Raw genomic sequence first — 23,770 nt, forward strand, 5'->3', positions numbered from 1 at the left:
AAAAAGTTTCCTCAAGGTTGTCAAGTGTTGCTAAATCCTGATTGGTGCATAGATTTAAGTGACATCACCTTGTCAGCCCCACCCAGAAAAAGCATGAAATCGTTCATGTGCAGTAACCAAAACTGTTGCAACTTTGGCACACAACTCTTAGGTTACGGTGACATGTTACCGCTCAAAGTTAATTTCACACATATTAAAAGTGAACTGGTTCAAGTACATTTTTTTCCAGATGCTTAGACTTGACGTGTCGTTTCAAAGGCGGATTAATGCCCAGGCTGGCCGTGGCTGCAGCCTAGTTTTTAATTTACCACACTGGGGAAAAAAAAACTTGCCTCCTTTTGGGGCCCTTAGAAACATTTAAAAAAATAAGTCACTGATTGGATAGATATGGGACACACTTACCCAATCAGCTGCCATCATGTGGCCGGATTCATAAGGTCAGTTTTGTTGTCAAATGATAGTTCACTCAAAAAAAGAAAAAAAACACGACTTAAAGAACGGGACCAAGATCTACTAAAGAAAATTCAAACAAACAGTAGCCTAGGGGCACATGACCACCTTAACTCGCCACTGGATGTGGCTGATGTTCAGTTCATTTTCTAGACCTAGTTGTCACAATTTGCATAAAAAATTGAGAATGAGGACTCTGTACTAATTTGTTGATAAAACTCCTGCAAATATCTATATGAACTGGCCTCACATGTAGCTGCTTCAGGTTTAGGGGAAACACATATTGACAGGGGAGGGGGTCTTTGACACAACACCTGCATGCTTTTGCATGCTGTAAAACACAGTAAAACATGAGCACATTCAATGACCGTCAACATCACTTTCAGGCTGAATGGTAAAACAAATCCTAACAAAAAGCCCATGTGTCGTATTTGACTGATCATGCCCTACATGTTGTATTGTATCGACAAAAGACATAATTGAGATGCATAACTGTCTACTTCTGCATTTCACAGAATGGAAGGGGATTTGCCGTATTTTCAATAACTGACTTAATGCTGCATTTCAAAACAGGAGTAGGAGGAATGTCAGAATAAACAAAACAAATCAGGCCTAATTGTATCTAAAATTAGATAACTGCATGACAGGAGGATGTGTAACAGCGAAGGGAGGCAGTGGATAAAAGAGTGAATCAAGTCAAGATCATTGAGAGGTGAGTAAAAAAGCTCCGCCGAGCTTTATTGTTGTGGATAAAAAAGCCCCTCACCTCAAGGTTACAAGCAGCCAAGCTATGTGCAGCAAATGAAATACTCAAGGAAGACATAAGTCTCATTAAGGCCCATAAAGGACATTCCTAATAAAATCCTCAGCCTGACATGCGAGAGCTCTCCAGTGATGGCTGATTAATTGCTGGTGTAAATGAAAGCATGAGAGATAGCAATGGCTCTTTGGCTGTAATTTATCCTCTCCTGTCCTGTCTTGTCCTCACAGCCTGGGGAGATCACCCAGGAAGACAGGAGACGGAGAGTGGGAGGCTGGTGCGGTGGTGGGTGTGGGGTATCATCTTCATATCATCCGGAGGAAAACATGTTTAGTTGACCGGTGAGACCATTTGTTTAGATTGTTTTGGTTATAACAAGCAGTATTTGTTGACATCTGGGTGTTTGAATGAGGGGAGAAAAATTGCCCGAGCAGGTCAGACTGATAATGATGACTGCTACATGGTCTGTGAAGATATGGTGGCGGCAAAGATGACCCAAAATATATTTTCAGCAATCATACATCACGTAAAGACTGTGCTATTTTATGACAGCTCGCTCTGTAATCCATCAATAATATCATCTTTCTGATTCTGAGTCATGATATATATTTCATCATTTCATCATCACCTTTTGTCAGATCTCTGTTTATGATTAATAGAGACGCTTCCAATGCCAGGAGGGCATACTTGTCAAACATATGGCTAATGAGTGAGTAATTACCTCCATCAAATGCCTTGATGCTTTGCCTTTAATCATATCTGAATCAGACTAAAGTGGATTAATCAATGTTTAAAGAAAGCTTTAAGAATAGCCTCGGATGTAACTGCAGCTGAGGTTATAAGATAGACACGGGGTCCAAGGACAATCTGGGCCAGGATAATGCCCAGCTGAGGCCAGACGCACACCTGCCCTCTAACTGTAATAAGTGGCTGTGTGAGGAAGGAAAAAAAGGAATGGAGTAATGGGAAAAACAAGGACATCTCAGCATGGACACAGAGGCTACTTTCACATGAACTGGTGACTGGCTGTGCCGGTAGTTAATCATGTAGATGTCAAAACTTGCTAAGAATAACCTGGTTAAATTCTCACTGCAATGATAAGAAACAAGGTGTTGTTGAAAAAAAACATGTCAGTTTCCTTACTGTTACTATTGAGTTACCACTGAGAAAATCATTTCTAGAAAAATTGTATGACAAATGTATGCAAAAACCTTCAGACTTTTGCTAGTTTTTTGACAGCCTGCTCAGAATGATTAAATCATATTTGAGTCCAGTTGGGGACCCTTGTTGCGTGTCATTCCTCCTCTCATTTCCTGTCATCTCTCTAATATTAAATATCAAAAAAAGACAAAAATGCGTATGATTGCTGATGTATTTTCCCTAGGGTGATATTATATACATGCATACATGCATACTGTCTACCAAGGAGCACAAAGATTTATTACAAATCTCAAAGCCCCTACTCACCACTGGTCTATGATTGATGGGGTCAGATAGTTCGCCTCTTCCACCAAAAGCCTGTAACAATTGGCATATTCTTATTTATAAGGCTGTTCTTGGATTGAAGGGCGTTTAAGTATTCTGCTGCCTCGGCTTAGAATTAGTTGCAAAACCACTTGAATCTTTGTGAGCTAGTCTCATTGGACGCATTTCAGATCTGGCTGTAGATGTTTTGAATGTGGCAGTTTTTTTAAATCTTATTATTCTTTAATTTGTTCTGTTTTAATTTTAAATTGTTATGGGTTTTTTTATGTCTGCAACCATGGACACTGGGAAGTCTTTAAATCTTAATGAGTCCTTTACTCCTAGTTAAATAAAAGTTAAACAAACAAAAATAAGATATGATGTTCCGTATGTCAACAATTAGGCTCACAAATGCATCATTATCAAAAATGGAACAATAAGAATAGCAGCCATAAATAAATAATAAAAATATAAAATGGCATAGATTGCGCAGTGCTTGGAGCGTTTTCAAGCAGGAAAAAAAAGTTTATCAAATCACAACTAGGCAGTACACTAAAAAGTGTTTCTGAAAATATTTTAGGTGAGAAGTTGACAATACAGTGACAGAATCTTGAATCATATTTGATCAGCACTGCCTAGTTTGACAGTTTGATCTGAGTTTCAATTCTGTGCTGGACACAGTATGCCAATTATGTTCGGTAACTACATTCGGTAACTATATTCTAGCATGATGTCCCTCTGTCAATCATCTTCTCAAACTGGCCCCATTTGAGATAGAACGGTTGTGACTAGTCCACAAAGAGTCTGGACAGCTGCAAATCTGTCTGAATGGGAGAGAGGCCCAGGTTGGATTTTTGTCCTTTTACTTAAGTATGACCAATAGCCAGTTTACTCAGTCTGCATAAATGTAGACAGCTGAGCTTTTGTTCAGAGACATTTGGACAGACAGCAGAACCCCACTGCTATCCGAATCTTCAGTCCAACAAGCTGCTGAGAGCAGATTGAAGAAATGAAAAATCCAACTGAAACAACAAGTAGGACAAAAAAGGAACTAAGGAAATGTCCCTTAAACATGACTGGCTTTAAGTGACGCTTGACACAGTAGCATGGAAGCTATGGTTTAATAACGGACAACAGAAGCATCAAACGGCTGCGGCTATTGTAGCTGGCGACGGCTCGCTGCCAGACTCATTGTCACTGTCTGCTGGTGGTGCGTATGCTGCAGCTCTAACAGATGATATATCATGTGAAGTATCATACAGCTGCCTAGTGTGATGATGATTTAAAAGGCTTGGTGAGAGGAGACAGCTTGTCTGAAAGCCTGGTTTCACTGTGTCCGCGATGTGATGCATCCCAGAGTCACCTTCAAATGCAGCTCCACTTGAAGGCTTGATGGGTCTCATAAATACCAATCGTAATTATGATCTACCAGCAAACAAATCTCCATTTTTCAGGCCATTCTGACAAGAGTAAGGGTAAAGCAAGTAGGCCTTTTGCATATATATTGTCTGAAAGATATGTCATTGTGACGGTTTAATACTCCATAATTATGCCATTGTGGATGCCTGATGGCAGAGTTGGTCTGCATTGGCAATACATAGGCACAGACTGAAGAGTGAGATGTTTTTTGCTGCAAATTGCATCAGCGTTGATGACATAAGAGGAGATGAATATTCGGATGTGACCTACTAAACATAAAAAGCGACGGCTGGAGAAAAAAACAAACATGCAGGTGGTTTGTCTGCTTGTGTGTCGAAAGAATTATTAAACATAATTATGCATAATCACTGGACAAATCATGTCACCTGTCAGCCTAATAGTTTGTTTACTATGAATATCATTTCAAACTTATGCGTTGCATAAGCACAAGGTGACAGCATTTTCCTAATAATGTCACTTACACTTACAATATCTTTTGACAGACAGGTGCTTTCCCTAGGGCCCCACCAACTGTCATTCAACACTTCGTCAGCCATGGGCTCAATGTGTCACACCATGAAAGTTCCCTCTGCTCTCTTTTCCTCTACCTGTGCTCCTCATCAACAAGTATCTCTTTATTTTGCAGGACTGATGATGTTTACTGTGTGTAAAAGACAGAAATAATGCCTGACTTTTGTTACTGACAAAGAGGTGTTGAATAAGCCCTACCATCTCCAGACTGCACTTTGTGCCGAGTGATAACATAAAAGAGTGTGGCTAGCTTTATTCCATTTTGTTAACCTAACATGGTTTGTACTTTTTGAAATAGCATTGTCATTTCTATACATCTATTTCATATACGTCTGTCCTGGAAGAGAAATCCCTCCTCTGTTGCTCTAACTGAGGCCTTTCTCTTTTGACCTTTCAGTAGTGCTGGGCTACAACGGCGTATTAGCCAAGTATGAAAAAATAAATGAATTACGGACCCAAAGGAGATGAATGAGGAGATATATGAAATCGATGTATAGAAATGACACTACAATTTCAAAAAGAAGAAACCAATATTTTTGATGCTATATCGCAATACACAACAAATATCCTGATATTTTGAAATTCCCTCTGAAACACTCTCTGAATGTAGAATGATCACACCAGCATGAGGATTGTAGTAGCCCCTGCATCATGTCTGCATTAAAACATTCTATTGAAGGTTATGTTCATTTGTGGTCTCTGTTGGAACAATTTTTAAACTAAAATCACAACCAAGTTAAATTTAAACAAAATAGTAAGCTATTTATTCAGACCAGGCAAGTGCACACACATAAGCTTTAACTGCTGTTAAATGTATGCAAATGTGTAGAACTTCAGACCTCCCATGTCACTGGAACGCAGGATGAGCAGCGCAAGTGAAACAGAGCGACGGATGACAGACAGGAAGCTTGGCAAATCATTTTATTCGGCCCGAATAAATAATTGGTCAGACTTTGGTCAGAAATTTCAACACCTGGTAAATTTCTTTTACATTTTAGTGTCCCATACACTATTAGGAGCATTTTAAGATTACAAAAGAAAAGTGTAAACAAGCCAGAAAGGTAAGAATTGGTTGTACAAGGTTGTACTGTAGTTTGTTTGTTTTTAATTGTACCATACAGATTAGTAATTTCTCAAGTCAAGTTTTTAATCAACAAAAATCAATTTTATGGGACAATCAAGTCCCTTACCACACATTTCAACCTTGAGATTAGACGAAAGGGAGAAAAAAACTGCTTCTCCTGCTCACCTATACACATATGCAGTGGGGAGGCAAGATTGTTGAAAATGAAAGCATTAAATTCACATAATACATCGGACTGAACTGCAACCCTGACTGAAGTCACTAGAAAGACAGCTATTGAAAAACACCTTCTTTATTCTCTTCCATATTCAAATCGCACCAAATTTCACACCAACAAATAAAGAGTGGAAAAAATTACAGTTTTTACACTTCATGGTACCACAAGGGAATTTAAACCACCTAACTGAAAAGTAATTTCTAACTATGGACGAACAATAATAGTGGCCAGCTTTAAGTTTATGTCCACATTTATACATCTTTTCATGCCACAAGCAAGATGCCACTGAATTTCTGTGTAGCAGATAATTTACACTTACGTTTTCGATTTGGAAGTGGTTCTTTCTACTACACGTCATGAAAAAAACCACCAAAACACAGACCAACTGAAGATAAAAGTTAAGGTACAGAAAAAAAATATAAAGATACTTTGATCACAGAATTAAAGGTTCCATATTATAAAAAGTGAGATGTCCTTGTCCTTTTAGATTATAAAGCAGGTGCTGTATAAATACTGTGAGAGTGTCCAAATGATCAATCCACAGATAAATGCATACAGCCTGTATTCAGAAACAGTTTCTTTAAACGAGCCATCATGACTAATGTATGTTTGTGATGTCACAATTATACTGTATAGATGTAGAAACTGCAGCCATAGTGCTGTTACGGTCATTCTCTGGCTAAAGAGACACTGAGAGCACAGATGTGGAAGACCAAGAAACGCTGACCAATCAGAGTAGACTGGGATTTTTCAGGAGGGGGGCTTAAAGAGACAGGCGCTAAAACGGAGCGTTACAGACAGACAGATACAGACATGTATATTCAGACAGACCGTATGAGAAATATAATGTGTTCTTTAAACATTAAAGCATGTAAACACGGTCTAGTAGAAATCCACTTTAAGTTAGAATTAACTTGCATAGGAAAAAAACATGAACGTAGGTGAAATTTAATTTATGAACCCTAAAGGTGTGAGAATTAGTTAACTGTCAAAGAACATAACATCTTTGTTAGCAATTCCTGCCTTTCATTTAAGATGTGAAAGGACTTAATGATCAGTGTAGGGATGACTCAGAAACATCCTGTTTACAGCAATAACATATAAAGAATTGGTCTTGGGCCAGGTGTGACCAGTAATGAGGGTGTTCATACTAAATCATGAAGTCTTTCCTGATTTCTTTCAAGAAAAAGATGCAATAAAAAAACATCATGAAACATGAAACCATCAAAATGTTCACTTCTTTATTAATTATATGCCAATCGTCAAAACAATATACCCTCTGTATTATGACCTAAAGCATTTTTTAAATCACAACTGAAAATGACAGGAAAACCATTGTTTACTGTATTCTGTTGCTAGAAACAGCCAGTAGTTGAAAAGAGATAGTCGGACTGTCATATATATCAATAGATTGTTTCGATTTTTCTTTTGTTCCCTGGGTTAAAACATTCAACAGCTTCTATCGCTTCACCACAAGCAGGGCTGCTCTCTGATGATTCAAATAATTCCAGCCCCTCTCTTCAAATGGAACATTTTGATGGATTATGCAGTGTCAACCTTCAGCGCACTGAACACATTTGAATAAATGTAGATTTGAGATTTACTGAAAGATGAGGCCAACGTGTCAAAGTGATACACAACTGCATGCAAATGCTTTACTTTGAAGTTGCTGCATTAAAAAAATGTGCTGTGGAATTTTACAAAACTCCCATGCACCAAATATGAATTGTTTTCCCATGTTAATTTCATTTGTTCAGGTGGCTGACTGTCACACCACTTATTGAAAATGATCATATTGCAGACAGGCTGTAATGACGTTAATAGTAATTTGTCTGTTCTCTGTAATCTGTCGAATAAATGGTTCTTATTACAGATGAAGTTTTCATTTGCCATCATATCATTAGAAATTCAATGAAAGGAGCTTTAAATGTGAAGAGGTTCAGTTAAATTGGCCTGAACGTACAATATAAAAAGACAGAGAGAATAAAACATCAATTTGTTCACACAGTGAGGAACAATCAGCGCCAAACCTTAGAAGATGTGACATTTGGGTACAAGTGACATAAATGAAATCATGTACAACAACCCTATTACACATGTATGCCATTTGACAACCCTTAAGTCTACTGATATTTGAAGCAGAATGTTCCACATGGTGCATGTCCAGCCTATTTATTCATGCACAGATCGCAGCTCCCACAGGCTTGGGAAATCAGCTTTTGCTTCAATACCGCCTTTGTCACATGCATACTTCCCTGCCCTCACTAACTACACTATCTCCCTGCCCATTCAAGCAAAACTTTATGCTAAGTAAATCATTTACATCTCCCAAGCAGCCTATCTACATTTTCCAATAAAACCCTAAATTGATGGATGTCATCTTAGTGCTCACAGGCAATAACTCCTGCTGCTTCGAAATAACAATATGTTTTGGTTTTATGAGGTCTAGACAAGCTATTCTTTTTAATGACATCCCTAGGCCAGTGCTGTTTACATTTATTGATATCTGTTTTTAGACCGGAGCAACTCTGTCTTCCTCAGAGATTTCCTATACAGAGCTAAGTTGGACTTGTGCTGACAAAACACAACTTTTCATTTTGGTAAGACCAAGACCACAAAGCAAGGCTGTAAAAAAATACTTTGCTGATATATTTCTGAAGTGTTTTTCAGAGATTAAAGATAACATTTCTACGACATTTGAAATGTCATAAAAACAAATGTAAACCACTTGAGTGTTGCTTTATTAGTTTTAGTTAAGGCGACAAAAAAACATTCACTTCTCTTTGTCAGTTTTGAATTCCGCTTAATAACATTAGATGGAGTTATTTATTAAAACTTCAAACATAAAACTAAATGTAAATACATAATCTTAAATGCCTTCAATCAACTTCTTACTGCAACATTTCTGGTTATTTCCACTGTTTTTGTATTTATTCTTCTCACTTGTTTGAAGTGAGTAGGATTCAGTTAGAAATATATCATATACGTATATACTTGTTGTTGTTGTTGTTTTCAGGATTTAACAACATTTGGATCAGAAAGTGATGACTGCATACTTGTGGTCCTGGAAGCAGGGTTGGAATTACAGACAGAGGCTATTATCATACACTATCACTGTCAGTGTTAGAAGCTAGAAACAATCGCATCATTTCATCTCTTTTAAAAGCAAAGCTCTTACCACAGTTTGGTAATGTGTTAAATGTTTGCAAAAGTTTCTCCTACAAGGAAACTGGCCAAGAAAGTTAACAAATTGAAAGTGCAAACAAATGCTGCATTCATGTGGTGTCGGAAAAACGAGTTTCCGACTGGGTAAATTCATGGGATTGCCCCCTCAAGTCGGAACATGTCGGTGAAAATTTTGCTGCACGACTTGCCTCGTTGATTTTATATTATGCAGAAATATGACGGACAAAAGTAAATGTTGGGTAATTTGTAATATTGTATTAGGTTGTAACCATTTTGTGTCCATGCACAGTGACCTAGATTAGTTAGAAAAGTTATTTATTAGTATGACCCCTCCCTGACAAAAACTCAGAAAAGCAATATTTAAGTGGTTTTCCCTGACACTCTGAGCAATAAAATACAAAATATCTTAGATTTGAAGTTTTAAGTACAATGTGCTTCTTAAATTATAGTGAATTTAAATTATTCGGTTGATACTAAGTAACTGCAGCCACACTGGGAATAAAACAGTGTTTATGGCTGCATTAAACTGACAATTCAAGTAATTATCCTGTTTACAACTCACAAATAATGATACTGTTTATGAGCCGCTAAACCTCAAGAAAAATAGAGTGCACCGTTGTGTTTACGTCATGCACCTGCATTAAAATAGAGCTCTCAGACTTCTTTCATGGAAACGGTGGTAACATGCATGTAACAACTGTACTTCCATTAAATGGACTGACAGCTCTCATTGTGCTGTAATATCAAGGCACATTACAAAAAGTCAAAGAAGACAGCTGAAACAGTAGTTCAGTGCTAATGAGTGCTGACATGTGTTTTGCCTCAGAGGATATCAGAAGAACAACAGAAACTGAACGCAGATTTTACAATGACCAATTCAATTCATGAAAGCATTGTGGACTGTCAAAACTAAATGTGACCTGATTGCAGAAAAGAGCATGGATCACTAAAAGAACCTTTATGTGTGTAATGAACTGTAGTTGTTCCTTCAGCTTGTGTGCAGAGTAAAGTAATGATTTCTGCTTGTAAGCTACAATGCAGTCCACAAAGACAAGACAAAGATCCAAGAGCTGTCTCTGCACCTGCTGCCAGTGTACAAGTATTCTCATCAACAGGTATGTATAACGTGCAAAGAGATCTGATCGAACATGTGTATGGTATCTTACGAAACTGCGAACTGAAGTGGAAAATGTGTAATACACACAAAATGGATATGTGGAAAGTGCACAAGAACAGCCTGACCCAAGTATGCAACTTTGTTATTCTGTCAGTGAGCTGTCCTGTTGCATGCACACATCTTATTTACTATATTCAAGTTTGTCATTAAAATACTAATAACTAAGTTAATATGTTAGTAACAGGAATGTATGTCACGTGACCAGCGATCAGGATGTGAGTGAGCATGAGAGCTAGTGTTTTATTGTATCTGAACTAATCCAGCGAAATCTGCATACACTGTATGTCTTTGGTATTATCGTGGGTATGTACAATGTTAAATTGTGTGAACTTTGACGCTAGAAATCTACAGACTTCCTATTGCTAATGAACACACTGTTCCATGGCCGCTGGCAGTTCAAATAAGTATAATTACAATAAATGAATGAACAGATAATTGGATTTAAATATACCATAAATACATAATACCGTAACTGTTAAAAGTATAACAAGGAGATTTAATTCATATTAAAGATTGAGGTGGTACATTCACATTGAGTATATATCTGGATATTGAAACCAAGCATGGTGTTGATCATGCTTTTTGTATGTTTTAGTTTTACTCTTCCTTACAAATCTGTGGACAAGGGGACAGCTGTCTTCAGAGTATTGTTGTTAGGAAAACATTTATCTGACTTTGAAGTTACACATCCCTACTGCAAAGTGCATATATATGTATACAGAAACACGTTAGCCAACATGACAAATACTGCGACTTCGAACTTTAGTCGTAACTTTTATATGTTGAACATAGATGTTGGAAGGCATTTATGTATGCCTGATTTATTTTTTTTCATTTGTCATAACTAGAACGTTTTCTAGTGTCAATGGGTGTGGCGTTAAAAAGATGCAAAACTTAAGAGCAGTTTCTCAAAGCAGCCTCAAAAATAGTACACTTTTGAGAATATTTATACAGTATATGCAAATATAATTGCAAAATCTCTATTTCTTTTGTCCAGATGCTGGTGGAACAAAGAACAAAGGACAGATGAAAGAATTAACTTTGAGTGAAAATCTGACAAGTGTAATCGGCTTATCTTGACAAATGAATAGCATTAATGAAGGTCTGCCACTGAGATCCATCCACACTGAGTACCTTCAGCAGTAAAATAGTTTGTATAATGCAAGATGTACAAGACTTTTAATAAGAAAGTTATAAAGTGCTGCAAAGAAGAACCAAAAGAAAACAAACATCAGCACCTAATGATATAGAAAAGACTAGCACTGTTGACTCCATTAGAGCCCGCAGCTCATTAAGGCAGACTCAGCAGTCTTCAACACCCTTATTAGACCCCATTGGAAGAACAGGAACGAGAAAAAAAATATATCAATTCCAGTATACGAAAGGCAAACACATAAAGTAAATATGTTTTTAGAGAAATGAATACAAAATGTGAAGAAAATACAAAGTTTTCAAATGAATTCCTTTAAGTCTTTTGGGGCTTTTGTTGCAACTGTTTGTTCACCTTTTTCAGTCTTTTAAAGCATAATAAGTGATTGAAATACAAACACACCCCCATGGGAAGTTGTTATCACTTCTAAACTGACTGACATATATTTTAACACAAACATAACAAACTATTTGGGCTATTTTCTGTTGCTGTAAACTGTGAAGTTTTTTTAGTATCAGGTCTTTATTCTAAAATATATTACACACAAAAATGCTTATTCTCCATCGATAACTAAGTATCCCTCTCTATAATGTTTTTATACCTCAAGTGTGCATGATTCATAAAGCTTAGGGGGAGTTAAATAAATGTTAACAAAAGACGAAAAAATACAGGTACAGTAAGAAATCTTTTTGCATCAGGGGAAACAGAATCCTTGGCTGTGTGGCTCAAATCCATTACATACTACTTTCAGTACGTCAGGTTTTGTGGTGTTTACACTGGAGATTGTGTTCAAAACAGTCAGCATTCATGCAAAAATAAATAATTAACTTCTACCGATTGAAATTATTCTCCTAGATTGTAATTCTCAAAGGATGATTTAAAAAATCAGGTTGAGAAACAGCTACAAGAAAAAAAATACCATTAAATTAAAAAAAATCAAACTATTTTTGCATTCTCCTTGTTAAGTTTAATTGCCAGTGGCATTTTAAAGTTTGATGTCAGACAGCCCAAGTATTGTATAAATTCCCTGTATAAAACAGTTTCTTAGATACCTGTAAAAACGGTATACTATTACAGAGACTAGTACACATATTGAAATATATATTGTATGCAGTGAGTATGTATAAGGGAATTGACCAATAATCTTTTAAAATATAGTGAAAATATGTGGCCCAACCACGCGTCAGCTTTGATAAAAACATAACTATAGAAGGTGCGTGGCTGTGTTCTGCTGAGGTGTGGGGTAACTTTTTATCAATGAATATGAAGAGTTACAGAAAATCAAAATGTTCACTTATGCCAAGCACACACGTAGATTTGATTTAGAGATAGAATAGCTGCCGTGCAGTGAGCTCAATATCTGAACTGCAGGCCAGTTGATCGTTTGGCAGCTGTACTTTCCTTGTTAGCCACAGACAGACGGCTATTTGGAAGCCAACGGATCAAGCCCATATTTCCTTTCAAATACATTTACCTGTCATCTCAGATGTAAACAATGTGACTTTGAGTTTCTCTCTTCCATTAGCTCTATTGCCTCCCATGTCTCTCCGCAGTGCAATGACTCAAGTATGAGAAGTAATCAATAGGCTTCTGGTTTGGGTGAATGAGTCTTAGTGCTTGGTTTGCACAGTCTTGATCAGCTTGACAATGACAGATTATAGTGCTGTATCTGAGAGTAATTAAGATGGGTCTATCGTCACGCTGATAACTCAAAGCCACAATGCCCCCAAGGCATGCAGCACCAACCTGTCAGACAGCAGCTCCCTTCTGTAAACAGCATCAATATTTTCTGATAACTCACCTTGAGAGGACGCAAAACATCCTGCATAGACTTTAAATTCTGTAACAATTATCTTTTTTTTTACATTATTATATTAGGTATTACCGGGAGTACATAAAATACTAATTTTGCTAAAACCACTGAATTCCAGAAACCCTACAAAAGTTTCTATTTTTTGGTCCCATTAATCCAATAACAACTCCCTAGACCAGTAGCATCCTGGAGTGGTTGCCTGGGAACTGGTCCAAGCCACATTTACTTGACTTTAGTATTGCTGAAATATAAGCCAATTTACCTATTGGTCAAACAACAAACATTCTCTGGTTATAGCTTCTCAAATGTGAGGGTGATCTGTTTTTCTATGTTATAAATAATGTTAACTGAATATCATTGGGTCTTACAACTGTTGGCTGGACATTGTGTGACATTTTGTATATTCTGAATTAATCAGTGTCAAAATAAAAGTAGCTTGTCATCAAAAACTGAACATTTCAAGAATGAATGTAGCAGGCCTGAATACATGATATGGAAGTTGAACTGTTTTTTTCTTTAGTGTATTTAATGTTGTTTCTTTAAGACTTGTTTGTTCTTTCCAGCTGGCATCCCTGAGTGTACTCTTCAAATAAAATTAGAGGAACATTAGGGTGCAACAGAGGCACTGCTGAACAGAAACATAGAAAGTTGGAAGGGTTATTCTAATGTTGTCCCCAAGTCTAGCTACATCCTGCTGTGTAAGGGAATAATATTTCATTCAGTCTGCATAAATGCATTTGCAAACAGCACTCCTACAAGAAAGGGAGCGGCTGATTCCAGGGGATGCTGTTAAGCAAGTAGGGTACCTGTCCCAATATTTCACTATATAAAAGCAAGAATTACCATTTTTACATTTTTATTCTCATCTCAGCGTGGCATTAACAGAGAATGGTTTTTATTTTAGCAAAGTTTTATTGATTAGTGTTCTGTTGGCACTCACTTGTACATAGTACCTGTGTTTTAATTTTACAGAGGACTCTAGGTACACGGTGGTTATTTTATCAGGTTCAGATCTGCCCAAAAAAGCCCAGAGGGGAGGACACAGGAAGGTGCTGCTCCTCTCCTGCAGCAACTGAGCTCTGTCAGCTAGAGAACAGCCCTCGCCTTCAGGATTCGATAGAAACCACAGTGGACATTGTAGATCAGACTGGTGCAGACAGGGGCGTGGGCTGGGCAACTCCCAAATTAAATATCTCTAAATCTCCCACTAAAATGGGAAACTATGTATAAGCCGACTCATTTTTCTTAGTGAACCAGACAAAAACATCTCCTGGAAGCCAAAGGCAGTGCAGCTGCTGATTAAAGTACCAGAACCTTTTTCATTCCAATTCAAGCAGTGGATTAGTGGGAGCTTGATAACTGAATTTATTGATTAGAGATTGCGTCTACGCTCTCAGAAAGAGTCCTTTCTCCTCCATATTGATCAGCAGTTATTTAGTCTTAATGTTGTGACTTCTGGTCTGAGACTCAATCAGTGTAGAGGTTCTCCTTTTGTTGAATTCCCCTTAGCTGTGACTGATCTAAACACAGGATGGTTTCTTAAAAATAATGGCCCATAAGATGTTAAAGAAACAAGGCAGTAAGTAAAAGATACAATCCCTGTCTCCATCATCAGTAAGAAAGATGCTTAGACTATTTTTGTGGTTCCCCCTTTAGGCGCAAATGTAATTTTGAATGCTGTAATGCTCTGATGAAATAACATTTGTGAGAACCAGATCATTGGTGTCTCAGATATTGCATATGGCACATGGATGACTGAACCAACTTTGTAGAACTGATCCCTAACTTCTGAAAAAATCCAACAAGAGAGCAAATGTTGCTCAGCCCACAATCTTAAAAATGTCATAATGGAGCAATGAGTTTAATCTCCTGCTTCTCTTATGTGAATCAGCATAATTCTCAACAACGTATGCTCATCAAAAGGTTAGTATTATACCTCACGCAAAGTCATGCACAAAAATGAATATGATGTCTTATGGAATGTGATGATATTTAATGTCAAGAAACGGCGTCCAGAAGTAGACAGCGACGATTACATTTCAGGAAACAAAAGGTGACGATGAGGGTTAGGCATCAAAATGACTTGGTTAGAATTAGAAAAAAGGTCAACTTTGGCTTAGTACTTCCTGGATTTAAACACCATGCCCCGGACATGGACTCATGGACTGTGCATTACTTTTCATAGTTATATGTGTGAGGAGTGAATGAGAACAGCCTGTTCTGAAAAGGTTAGATTAATGACACACTGTTGGTAAGCAATATACAAAAATAAGTTATATCAAAAAAGAAAGGTGTTTTTCTTGTTACCATCAAATAACCCAGAAAGAATTTAGTTTGTACCATATAACTAGTTAGAGCCTCCTAATCTTGCTTTGCATGAAAATAGTATGGACATACTTGAAATGCCTTTATGTTCTTATAGACAAAAGTGCTTTGGAAAAACTCGGGGTGAGAATTAAACAAGACTAAGAGTCTGCAGACATGCTAGCAGCTCTGAGTCTGTTCTTTGAGCTAAATGCTAGAATCAGCATGAAAACTTAAAATTTGTTTACTATGTTTACCACCTTAGTTGTCTGAGTAACCCTTAACACAAAGTGCAGCTGAGGTTGATGGGAATGTGATTTTTTTTTTTATTGATATGATTTAGTATGAACCAAAGTATTTTTGACCCGATGATGGCACTACATGAACATTTGTCACAAATTATATTGCAACCTATCCGAAAGCGGCCGAGAAATTTCAATAAAGTCTAAATATATGTATATATTTTTTTTAAATGTCAATGTAAAAGAATAATCAAAGTCATGAAGGTTTATCCTTATTGCACTTTTATGAAGCGGCTCTGTGAAATCATAATGTTGCAGGAGACAATCTAACAGTAACAGTATTAGGAGAATTAGACGTTTAACAGCAGATGGATTCTTCCTGCAGTCCCTGAACAACTTTATTTCCAAAAATTTTGGCAATACATCACACTGTAGTAAAATTAGGGGATGGTTTGAAGGTCTCAAAGTTTGAATCTCGTCCAGACTTCGTAAAAGCACAATCAATGGCATCTGTGTTGTTATGTGTGGGAGACAGATGAATGGCCGGATACCTTTTACCAATTTTTAAGTATCTTCATATTTCTGCACTGGATTCTGGGGGGGGGGGGGTGTTGTTGTTTGAATTACGTTGCAGGTTTAGGGAGGAGATCTGCCCGAAGAAAGTAATGTGCTTTGACTGCTTCACAGCCTTAATGGTAGCTTGTAATTGCTCCATCACCCATACTAATGTGCACTCCATGCCCCTTTCAAAACAAAAACATTGCATTTCCTTTTTTTCCTCTATTGTGGACCTGATTGTCACCGTCTGAGCATCTCAGCCAATAGAGTGAGGTCTCAGATCCAGGGAACAGAGAGAACAATGTCATATTCATAAGCAGAGACATCAGCTCTCCTCCTCATTACCACACAGCCATGAATGGAAGCTTCTGTCCCCACAATCATGAAAGGACCTGTCATCTGTCTGTTTCTGCTAATTGACTGTTTACTACATTTTAACACAGACAGACAGACAGACAGACATTTTTCATCATCCTCAGTTTGTCACTCAGTTTGACACCGCTGTACAAAACCTGTACATCCAAATGTCCCTAGTTCTACTTACTACATGACTCAAAGTGATAGCATGTCTACAGCAGCACTTGAAGGTCCCACTCTTAAGCAAGTGGAAAAAAAAAACTTGTACCCAGCACTCAAGGTGATATTTCTACGTAGAGATTCTCTTTCAGGAACTGAAAAGAAATAAGGATAGAAAGAGAGGGGTTTTTTTTTTTTTCCAACGGACCTCCATAACTAACATCTTTCTGTGTAAATCGGCTCCAACCTCTGACTTGGAAGGACAAATATTGAAGTGAAATCTATTCACTTGGAGCTGCAAGGACCTTCTGCGCTTGGATCCATTTAAAAAAGTGATCTCAAAAGCGAGGGTGAAGTTCGATTGGGACGTTCACCACATTCACACACTTACCAGGCTCAGGCAAGGTAGTAATGGTTTAAAAAACGTTTTACAGATGAGGACTTCACACATACACAGCAGCAAAATTCGAAGCATATACAGCAGAAAAAACAGTGTGGAGGTGAGGTGTACTTTAGCCAACACAACTTCATTTGTTGGACCTGACACCAGTGGCCAAATTCCATCCATGCATAAGCTGCCAATTCTCAGCCAGCCTCTCCCTTTCCAACAGTAAGATTAGCTGCCACGGCATAAAGTAGTGCTATGCATTATCTAGCAATTAGAGTGAGGCTTATTAAGCAGAGTTTAATGTAAATTTAATGAGCAATAAATTCAATTTCTTTAAATAGAAGAGTTTATTATTGTTACAAATGATGTACTGTATGGTGATCTCCAACATACTGCAATGAAATACTTTACAAGCGGACACATAAATGGGCCATTAAGTGTGGTATTAAATTTATCCTGAAACATGGTACTGTTCTCTAAGTGCTATTTCATACAGATAGTGGAGAGAAGGCCACTTCAGTTTTCTACAGAGAAAGCACTGATGTACTGCATGTGGTTCTGAGTAGATATTTGTAGTAGGTAGCAGGTGTTACAAATATAAGGAATTAGTCAGTCGACAGAAAAATGACAAATATTATGTGGTTTTTAGTTTGCCAATCAAGCGTTTTTTTTTGTCTAATGTGATAATTTAACTGATTAAGTTTGACTGTTGATCAGACGATTCAAGCAATTTGAAGGCCTCACCTCTGCTTTTTCATTATTTTTGACATTCTATAGATCAGATCAATGAATCAAGAGTCTTGTGCAGATACATTTTTAATGAGGAAAATCGTTAGTTCTGGTCTTGGTCAATGGTGGAATGTACTGTAACTAAGTCATTTTAATCATGTGCTGTACTTGAGTCAAATTTAAGTAAAACCTTTTGACTCCACAATGTTTATCTTCAGTTTTTATTTATCAGTTATTTAGCCAGGAAGCTCCTAACCTGACGTGCCAGATGGTTTGTTTGGAAACTGTTTCGAAAAAGGCAGGCACTTTCAAAACAAACCTGGTAGGTGATTGGATGAACCATCTGTCTATCACTTTATCACAGTCTATCACAGGCTTACTTCAACCAATTAGATCAACAAAGCATATGACATACAAGGAAAGCACCTTTTCCATCGAGAGAAGCCTGTTCAGCTCCGTTCTTTGGTTGTCTCTCCTGTTCTTATATGACTGATGATATTGCAACATATGCTAACCTCTAACTTTGTAAAACAAAATGTAACAAATGAACACATAAATATAATTGAGCACCAGCTTAAACTTCTTCTGAAATTAAAATAAAATGTAATAGCTGAACCTGAGAAATAGGTACCAAAAATAACAACAGCAATGAAACCTATTTGTAATATTTTTATGACAATTTAGTGCAAACAGGGGTATAAAATATAGCAGCTAAACCTGATAACATTGTAACAAGCTGTTTGTCCACTCAGACTTGCCGTACTTGTTTCGCTGTTTAGACAAAGCTGCGGCTTTTCCTTTTGCTATTATTTTTCTCAGCTGTACCTTAAGGAACGCATGTCTATAAGTAACCAGCCACTATTAGATTTGTATATGGAACATTTCGACTGATGATACTTAATTAAAACGTGGTTTAATATGACAATGCTAATCGAGCTAGCCCGTCAATGGCATTTTCAGTGTTAAGTTAATGTTAACAAATGAAAAGTACTGAATATTTTCTCATTTAATTATGAACTTTAGTTCAAAATAAACTCAACGGTTTCAAGTTAAATTATAGAGAAAAAATAAATATTAGTGTTAAAAAAACAAACAATCTTCAAATGATATTCCCTAAAAACATTTTCCATGAGATTTTTTGAGAAATTTTAGTATGTGCTCGTTATAATCAATTGAGATCACATAACTGTATCATGTTATCTGGATATATGGTTTCATAACAATAGGATTCCATTAAAATACTTATTTAGAGAGACTTATAAGAATTATCCCGACTTGAAGCCTGACAGGACGGATTTCCATATGATCTTGTGATATTGTGAGAATCCAGCTGCAGTGCAAGTTAAGGAAGGTCCCCTTGAAATACAAGATCTCTTCTGCCAGGCAGTTCTTGACAGCTGCAGTTACTTTGCAGAATAATATTTTACGCACAAAACCACTGATGGGTTGAAAACAAGATGATGCATTTTATTATCAGCACTATATAAAGAGGTAACATTTAGCCCAAACATGACCAACTATATTAAAATGCTGCTTAATGTATCAGTAAAACTATACCAGTAAAATAGAATACTGTGTTATTATTATAATAATAATAATGATAACACACTCAGAGAGTAACTTGTTTTGTATACTGAGTTATGTAACTCTTGATACTTTGAGTATATTTTACTGTTTAATAGTTACTTTTTTATCAAGTACAATTTTGAATGCAGGACTTTTAATGAAGCATTTTTATACTGTTGTATTTCGAATTATACTTGCGTTAAGGATCTAAATACTTCTACTACCACTAGCCCTAGATGGCATTATTATTATTAGCACTCAACAGAAGTATGAATATACAGGTATGCATGTGCTTCCTGTAGGCCACAATATGCACTGACAGAGTACAAGCGGAATAAAAAACAGGGAGATCAAATTTATAAAGAAAATTATAACTTAGGAAATAAAAGACTACAAACCACCAGAACACACACACACTGTAAGTAAACACAAATTGAGTGTAGAGCGGCGCACTGAACACTAGCAGATTTCAGCGGTATCTGTTTCAAAGACAAACCCCACCATAAGCAGCAAGAGACGGACATCTTCAATTACTCTCAATGTCACGTGCCAACTGGCAACCAAGAGCACCATAACAACTGTATGTTTCCTTTTGTTTCTTCCATCTTTCAGCGGTGCCTTGAGGCTTCATGACAGCTCGTATTGATCCACTTCACCATCACTCAGACTTGACAAATGACTTTAAGCTGGCAATAAGTGCGATTAGGCAACCTTCTGAAATTCGGCCATCTGATATGCTACAACAGTCCGAGCCCCAGGAGACACAAGAAGAGGAAATACTGCTATAGAGATTCTTTTTTTCAAATGCAAAGTGTTATTATTTCATAACAGGACGCTCAGCCGTTGCAGCTCTTTAGCTTCGTCAGTCCCTGTGTATACTGTGAGAACAGCTTTCTCTTATGATGCCCAGGATCAGCTGTCTTTCTTTAATCAGCTCTCTTCCCTTTGTATCTTTAAAACAAACTCCTATTGTGACAAGTGGCATCCAGTTAGTGGGCCTGTTTTCCTCTCACCAGTTATAGAGGCAAAGTTCAAATCCACAGATTCTGGATTATTTACAAAGAGAAAGAAAAGAGAAATTGGAAGCTGTCAAAAAGCAGACTGTCAGCACTTCACAAAGCCTTTTTATTTTACTCCCAGCAGCTGGCACAAAGACAATCAAACAAATGACAAATCTAAGGTTAGATCAGACCTTCTGCGGCTTGGAGATTTTACCTGAACCGAGAGGCCGCAGTTCTCATATACAAATCTAATAGTACCTCAGTTCCCTGGTGCTGCATCCCTCATCGTATTGAGCTGGAGGTTATTGCAAATTCATGATGCATTATTTTATCTGAGAGGTTAATTAACTTAATGAGACAAAGAGACGCTAGACAATGCTGTAAATGTCATTCGACTGCTATTCATCACAGGTCCTAATAAATAACAACTGGGAAATGGAAGCATATGTGGGTGTGGGTGTGTGTGTGTGTGTGTGTGGGGGGGGGGGGGGGGGGTTCAGGTCCCATTGTCAAAAAACTTGTAGACCTAACCTCAATTTGGGAGCAGGTTGGCAATCCCACCACACTCACACACAAACACAAACACAAACACAAACACAAACATACACAAATGGCTTTGAGGAGTTTCTGTGGACCTGTTGAAGGGTGATGCAGTTACCAGTATACACAGTATGTACCCACTGGCAATATTCAATGGCAATGGCAATAAGAAGTCGCTCCAGTGCCCTTCTTCTGTACACTTGTAGTGTAAACCTGCCATTGCAACTGTTGTTTACCATTTTAACAACCTGGGGATTGACAACACAACATGTCCATCCTACTGCAGGGAGGGCTTTATAGCGGCTGCAAGCTGACATTTTAACCGCTTAACATGCGTCAGTATTGTCAGCAGATACGTTTTCGGGGGGGGGGGGCACTGACGTATGCAATTCTGATGCAACCCCTGTGGAATTGGGGGGGGGGGGGGGGGGGGCGACCGGATGGCGGTGCACATTTAGGCGCCCCTGGTTCAACAGAAAAAAAGAAAAGAAAGAAAAAAGCCCCAACAGCGACATGGCAGATTTACATCTCCAACCTCACTTACAGGAGGAGAGAAGTGAAGACTGCGGACTGAAAACACACACACACACACACACACACACACACACACACTCACTCACACACACACTGCCATCGGAGGCTGCAGTTGTACGGCCAGATGACACTGTGCGAGACTAGAGCTGCAATGCGTGTTTTTCCTCCAAAGCGCACCTGAAGCGCAGACTTAAGAGATGTGTAGACAGTGTGATTAGTTGGGACTGTGAAGGTTTACGCGATATGACTTAGAGGATACAAGTGCGTTTGAGCCGTACGCGTTTGTCATGACCGGAGAATCAGTCTCATTTCATACGAAAGAGCCACGTTTCTGTGCACGCATTGCCTTCAACTTGTCCCGTAGGTCTAAATACTGTACGAACATTTCACTCGATTTTCTCTGCTTTTACTTTATCTCCGCCTGTCAAATTGTGCAGCACTAACACTACTTTTTATAGCGCTCCGCTGTAGTAGCCTATTGCAGTCGGTACAACTCGGGACAACACCCTTTTAATCAGCGCTTAAATTACGATTTAAGTAACCCAACAGTCACGGGAATATTTCGAGAGTCGACAGCGGTATCGGGGCAATAGAAAGTGATGCTGAGATTTAAGGGGACGCTTGTGCGCATCTAGCGCGCAAACGCACCACAACTTCTCCCCGGTAGCTACTCCTCTGGCTTTAGCTGTGTGAGGCTGGTAATTCTGCATCTCAGACACATTCACGCACACACACACACACGGGAGACGTAAAAAAAAAAACTCACCTTTCGGAAGAAACGCCGCTGAAATCACGAAAACAGAAAGAGAAATAGCGAGAGATCCGCTCCCCGTGATCGCCATGTTGGACACCTGCTTGAGACTGGCGGCGCTAAATCACCTAGAGACGGCCATGGGATGGAAATGTAGACACATGAGAGGCGGAGGGAGGGCTCAAGTAGGGAGCCTGTTATCATATTGGGCTGCATTATGTTGCAATGACACCGCGGCCCATAAAATAATAGGAATATTACAGGGATACCTTAAAAAATGTCAAAACGGATACTGTCCGTATAGATTACCACTGAACGCAAAAGTTACACTGTAATTCCCAATAGGAATATGGATGGGATATTACAGTGATGCCATGGGAAGTGTAAAATACAATGGAGCGCAGTGAGGTAACCATAAACTCACCACCGAGAACCACAGACACTTTATAGGAATATTATAGTAATTTTCTTTTATGGTTATAGTCTGTTAGTTCATGTGGGTGACTCCAACCTATACTCATCTGGCTGCGCTTCGGTTTTATAGCTGAAGCACAAATGAAGTAAAACAGCATTTAGTTTATGTTTATTATACAGGGTTCAGGTCAATAGCGGTGTACGCTGCTGTTTGTTAAACAGAGTGTGTATTCTAGTCTGTTTTAGGACATTTTAATTGCTGCAGTAAAAGAAAGGATGTGTTTATTTCAACCTTTTAGTGGAAAAACACATTTATGCTGCTTTTTATCAACATAGTGTAAAAAAAAGTGTAACATGTTCAGTTAAAAATGTATTCATTGAGGCTTAAATTACAAAAAGTTTTTGTTCCAAAATAGTCACATATGTGCGTGCTAATAAAGACAGCAATGTTGGTGGTGACCATATACAAACTTCTTAATTAATAGAATAAATAGTAAAGTTTGATGAAACTCTGGTTCTCAAGCCATTTTTTTGTTCAATGTCAAAGAGCGCCCCCTTTCTTTAAAGGGTGCATTACATTAAGAGCTGATTGTGCTGAAGAGGTGGCCTGCCAAATTGTGGAGGACAAATCACATGAGAATTTCACCTTTTACACTCATACGGCTTGAATGGAAATGAAATACTGTAGATCATTAATAAAAAGTGTGACCAATTCAACACTCTCCTCTTCTTTGTGTTTGTGCTTTATTATATTTTGTCGTGTTTCAACCCTCCCCAACTTATTTTCACCTGAAACACTACATTTGGAATATCTTATGGGAATCAAAGGGCTCCAGAGAATCGTGCATGACAACGTTGAATCTCATTTCCCCTTTTCATTGTGTCAAAACAGCACAAAGGCTGCTAATTGCACAATCTATTCTCTGAGACTGCGTGTCAGTCCTCATTCCATGGATGAGTAGATAGCATTTAGAGC

The 23,770-nt window shown here is 38.0% G+C and overlaps 1 protein-coding gene across 2 annotated transcripts in view; it reads right to left on the minus strand.

Moving 5' to 3' along the window:
* Positions 1-22,479, minus strand: part of cadm1b (cell adhesion molecule 1b) — a 146,092-nt gene extending 123,613 nt beyond the window's left edge. For both annotated transcript variants that reach the window (XM_083913278.1, XM_083913277.1), the window contains exon 1: positions 22,396-22,479. In XM_083913278.1, the coding sequence (XP_083769404.1) occupies positions 22,396-22,471 (76 nt within the window). In that variant the 5' untranslated portion in view covers positions 22,472-22,479. The remainder of the gene's footprint in view (positions 1-22,395) is intronic.
* Between the last annotated feature and the right edge of the window lie 1,291 nt (positions 22,480-23,770).

Source organism: Echiichthys vipera (assembly GCF_963691815.1).
Source record: "Echiichthys vipera genome assembly, chromosome: 5".
NCBI classification, from domain to species: domain Eukaryota; kingdom Metazoa; phylum Chordata; class Actinopteri; order Perciformes; family Trachinidae; genus Echiichthys; species Echiichthys vipera.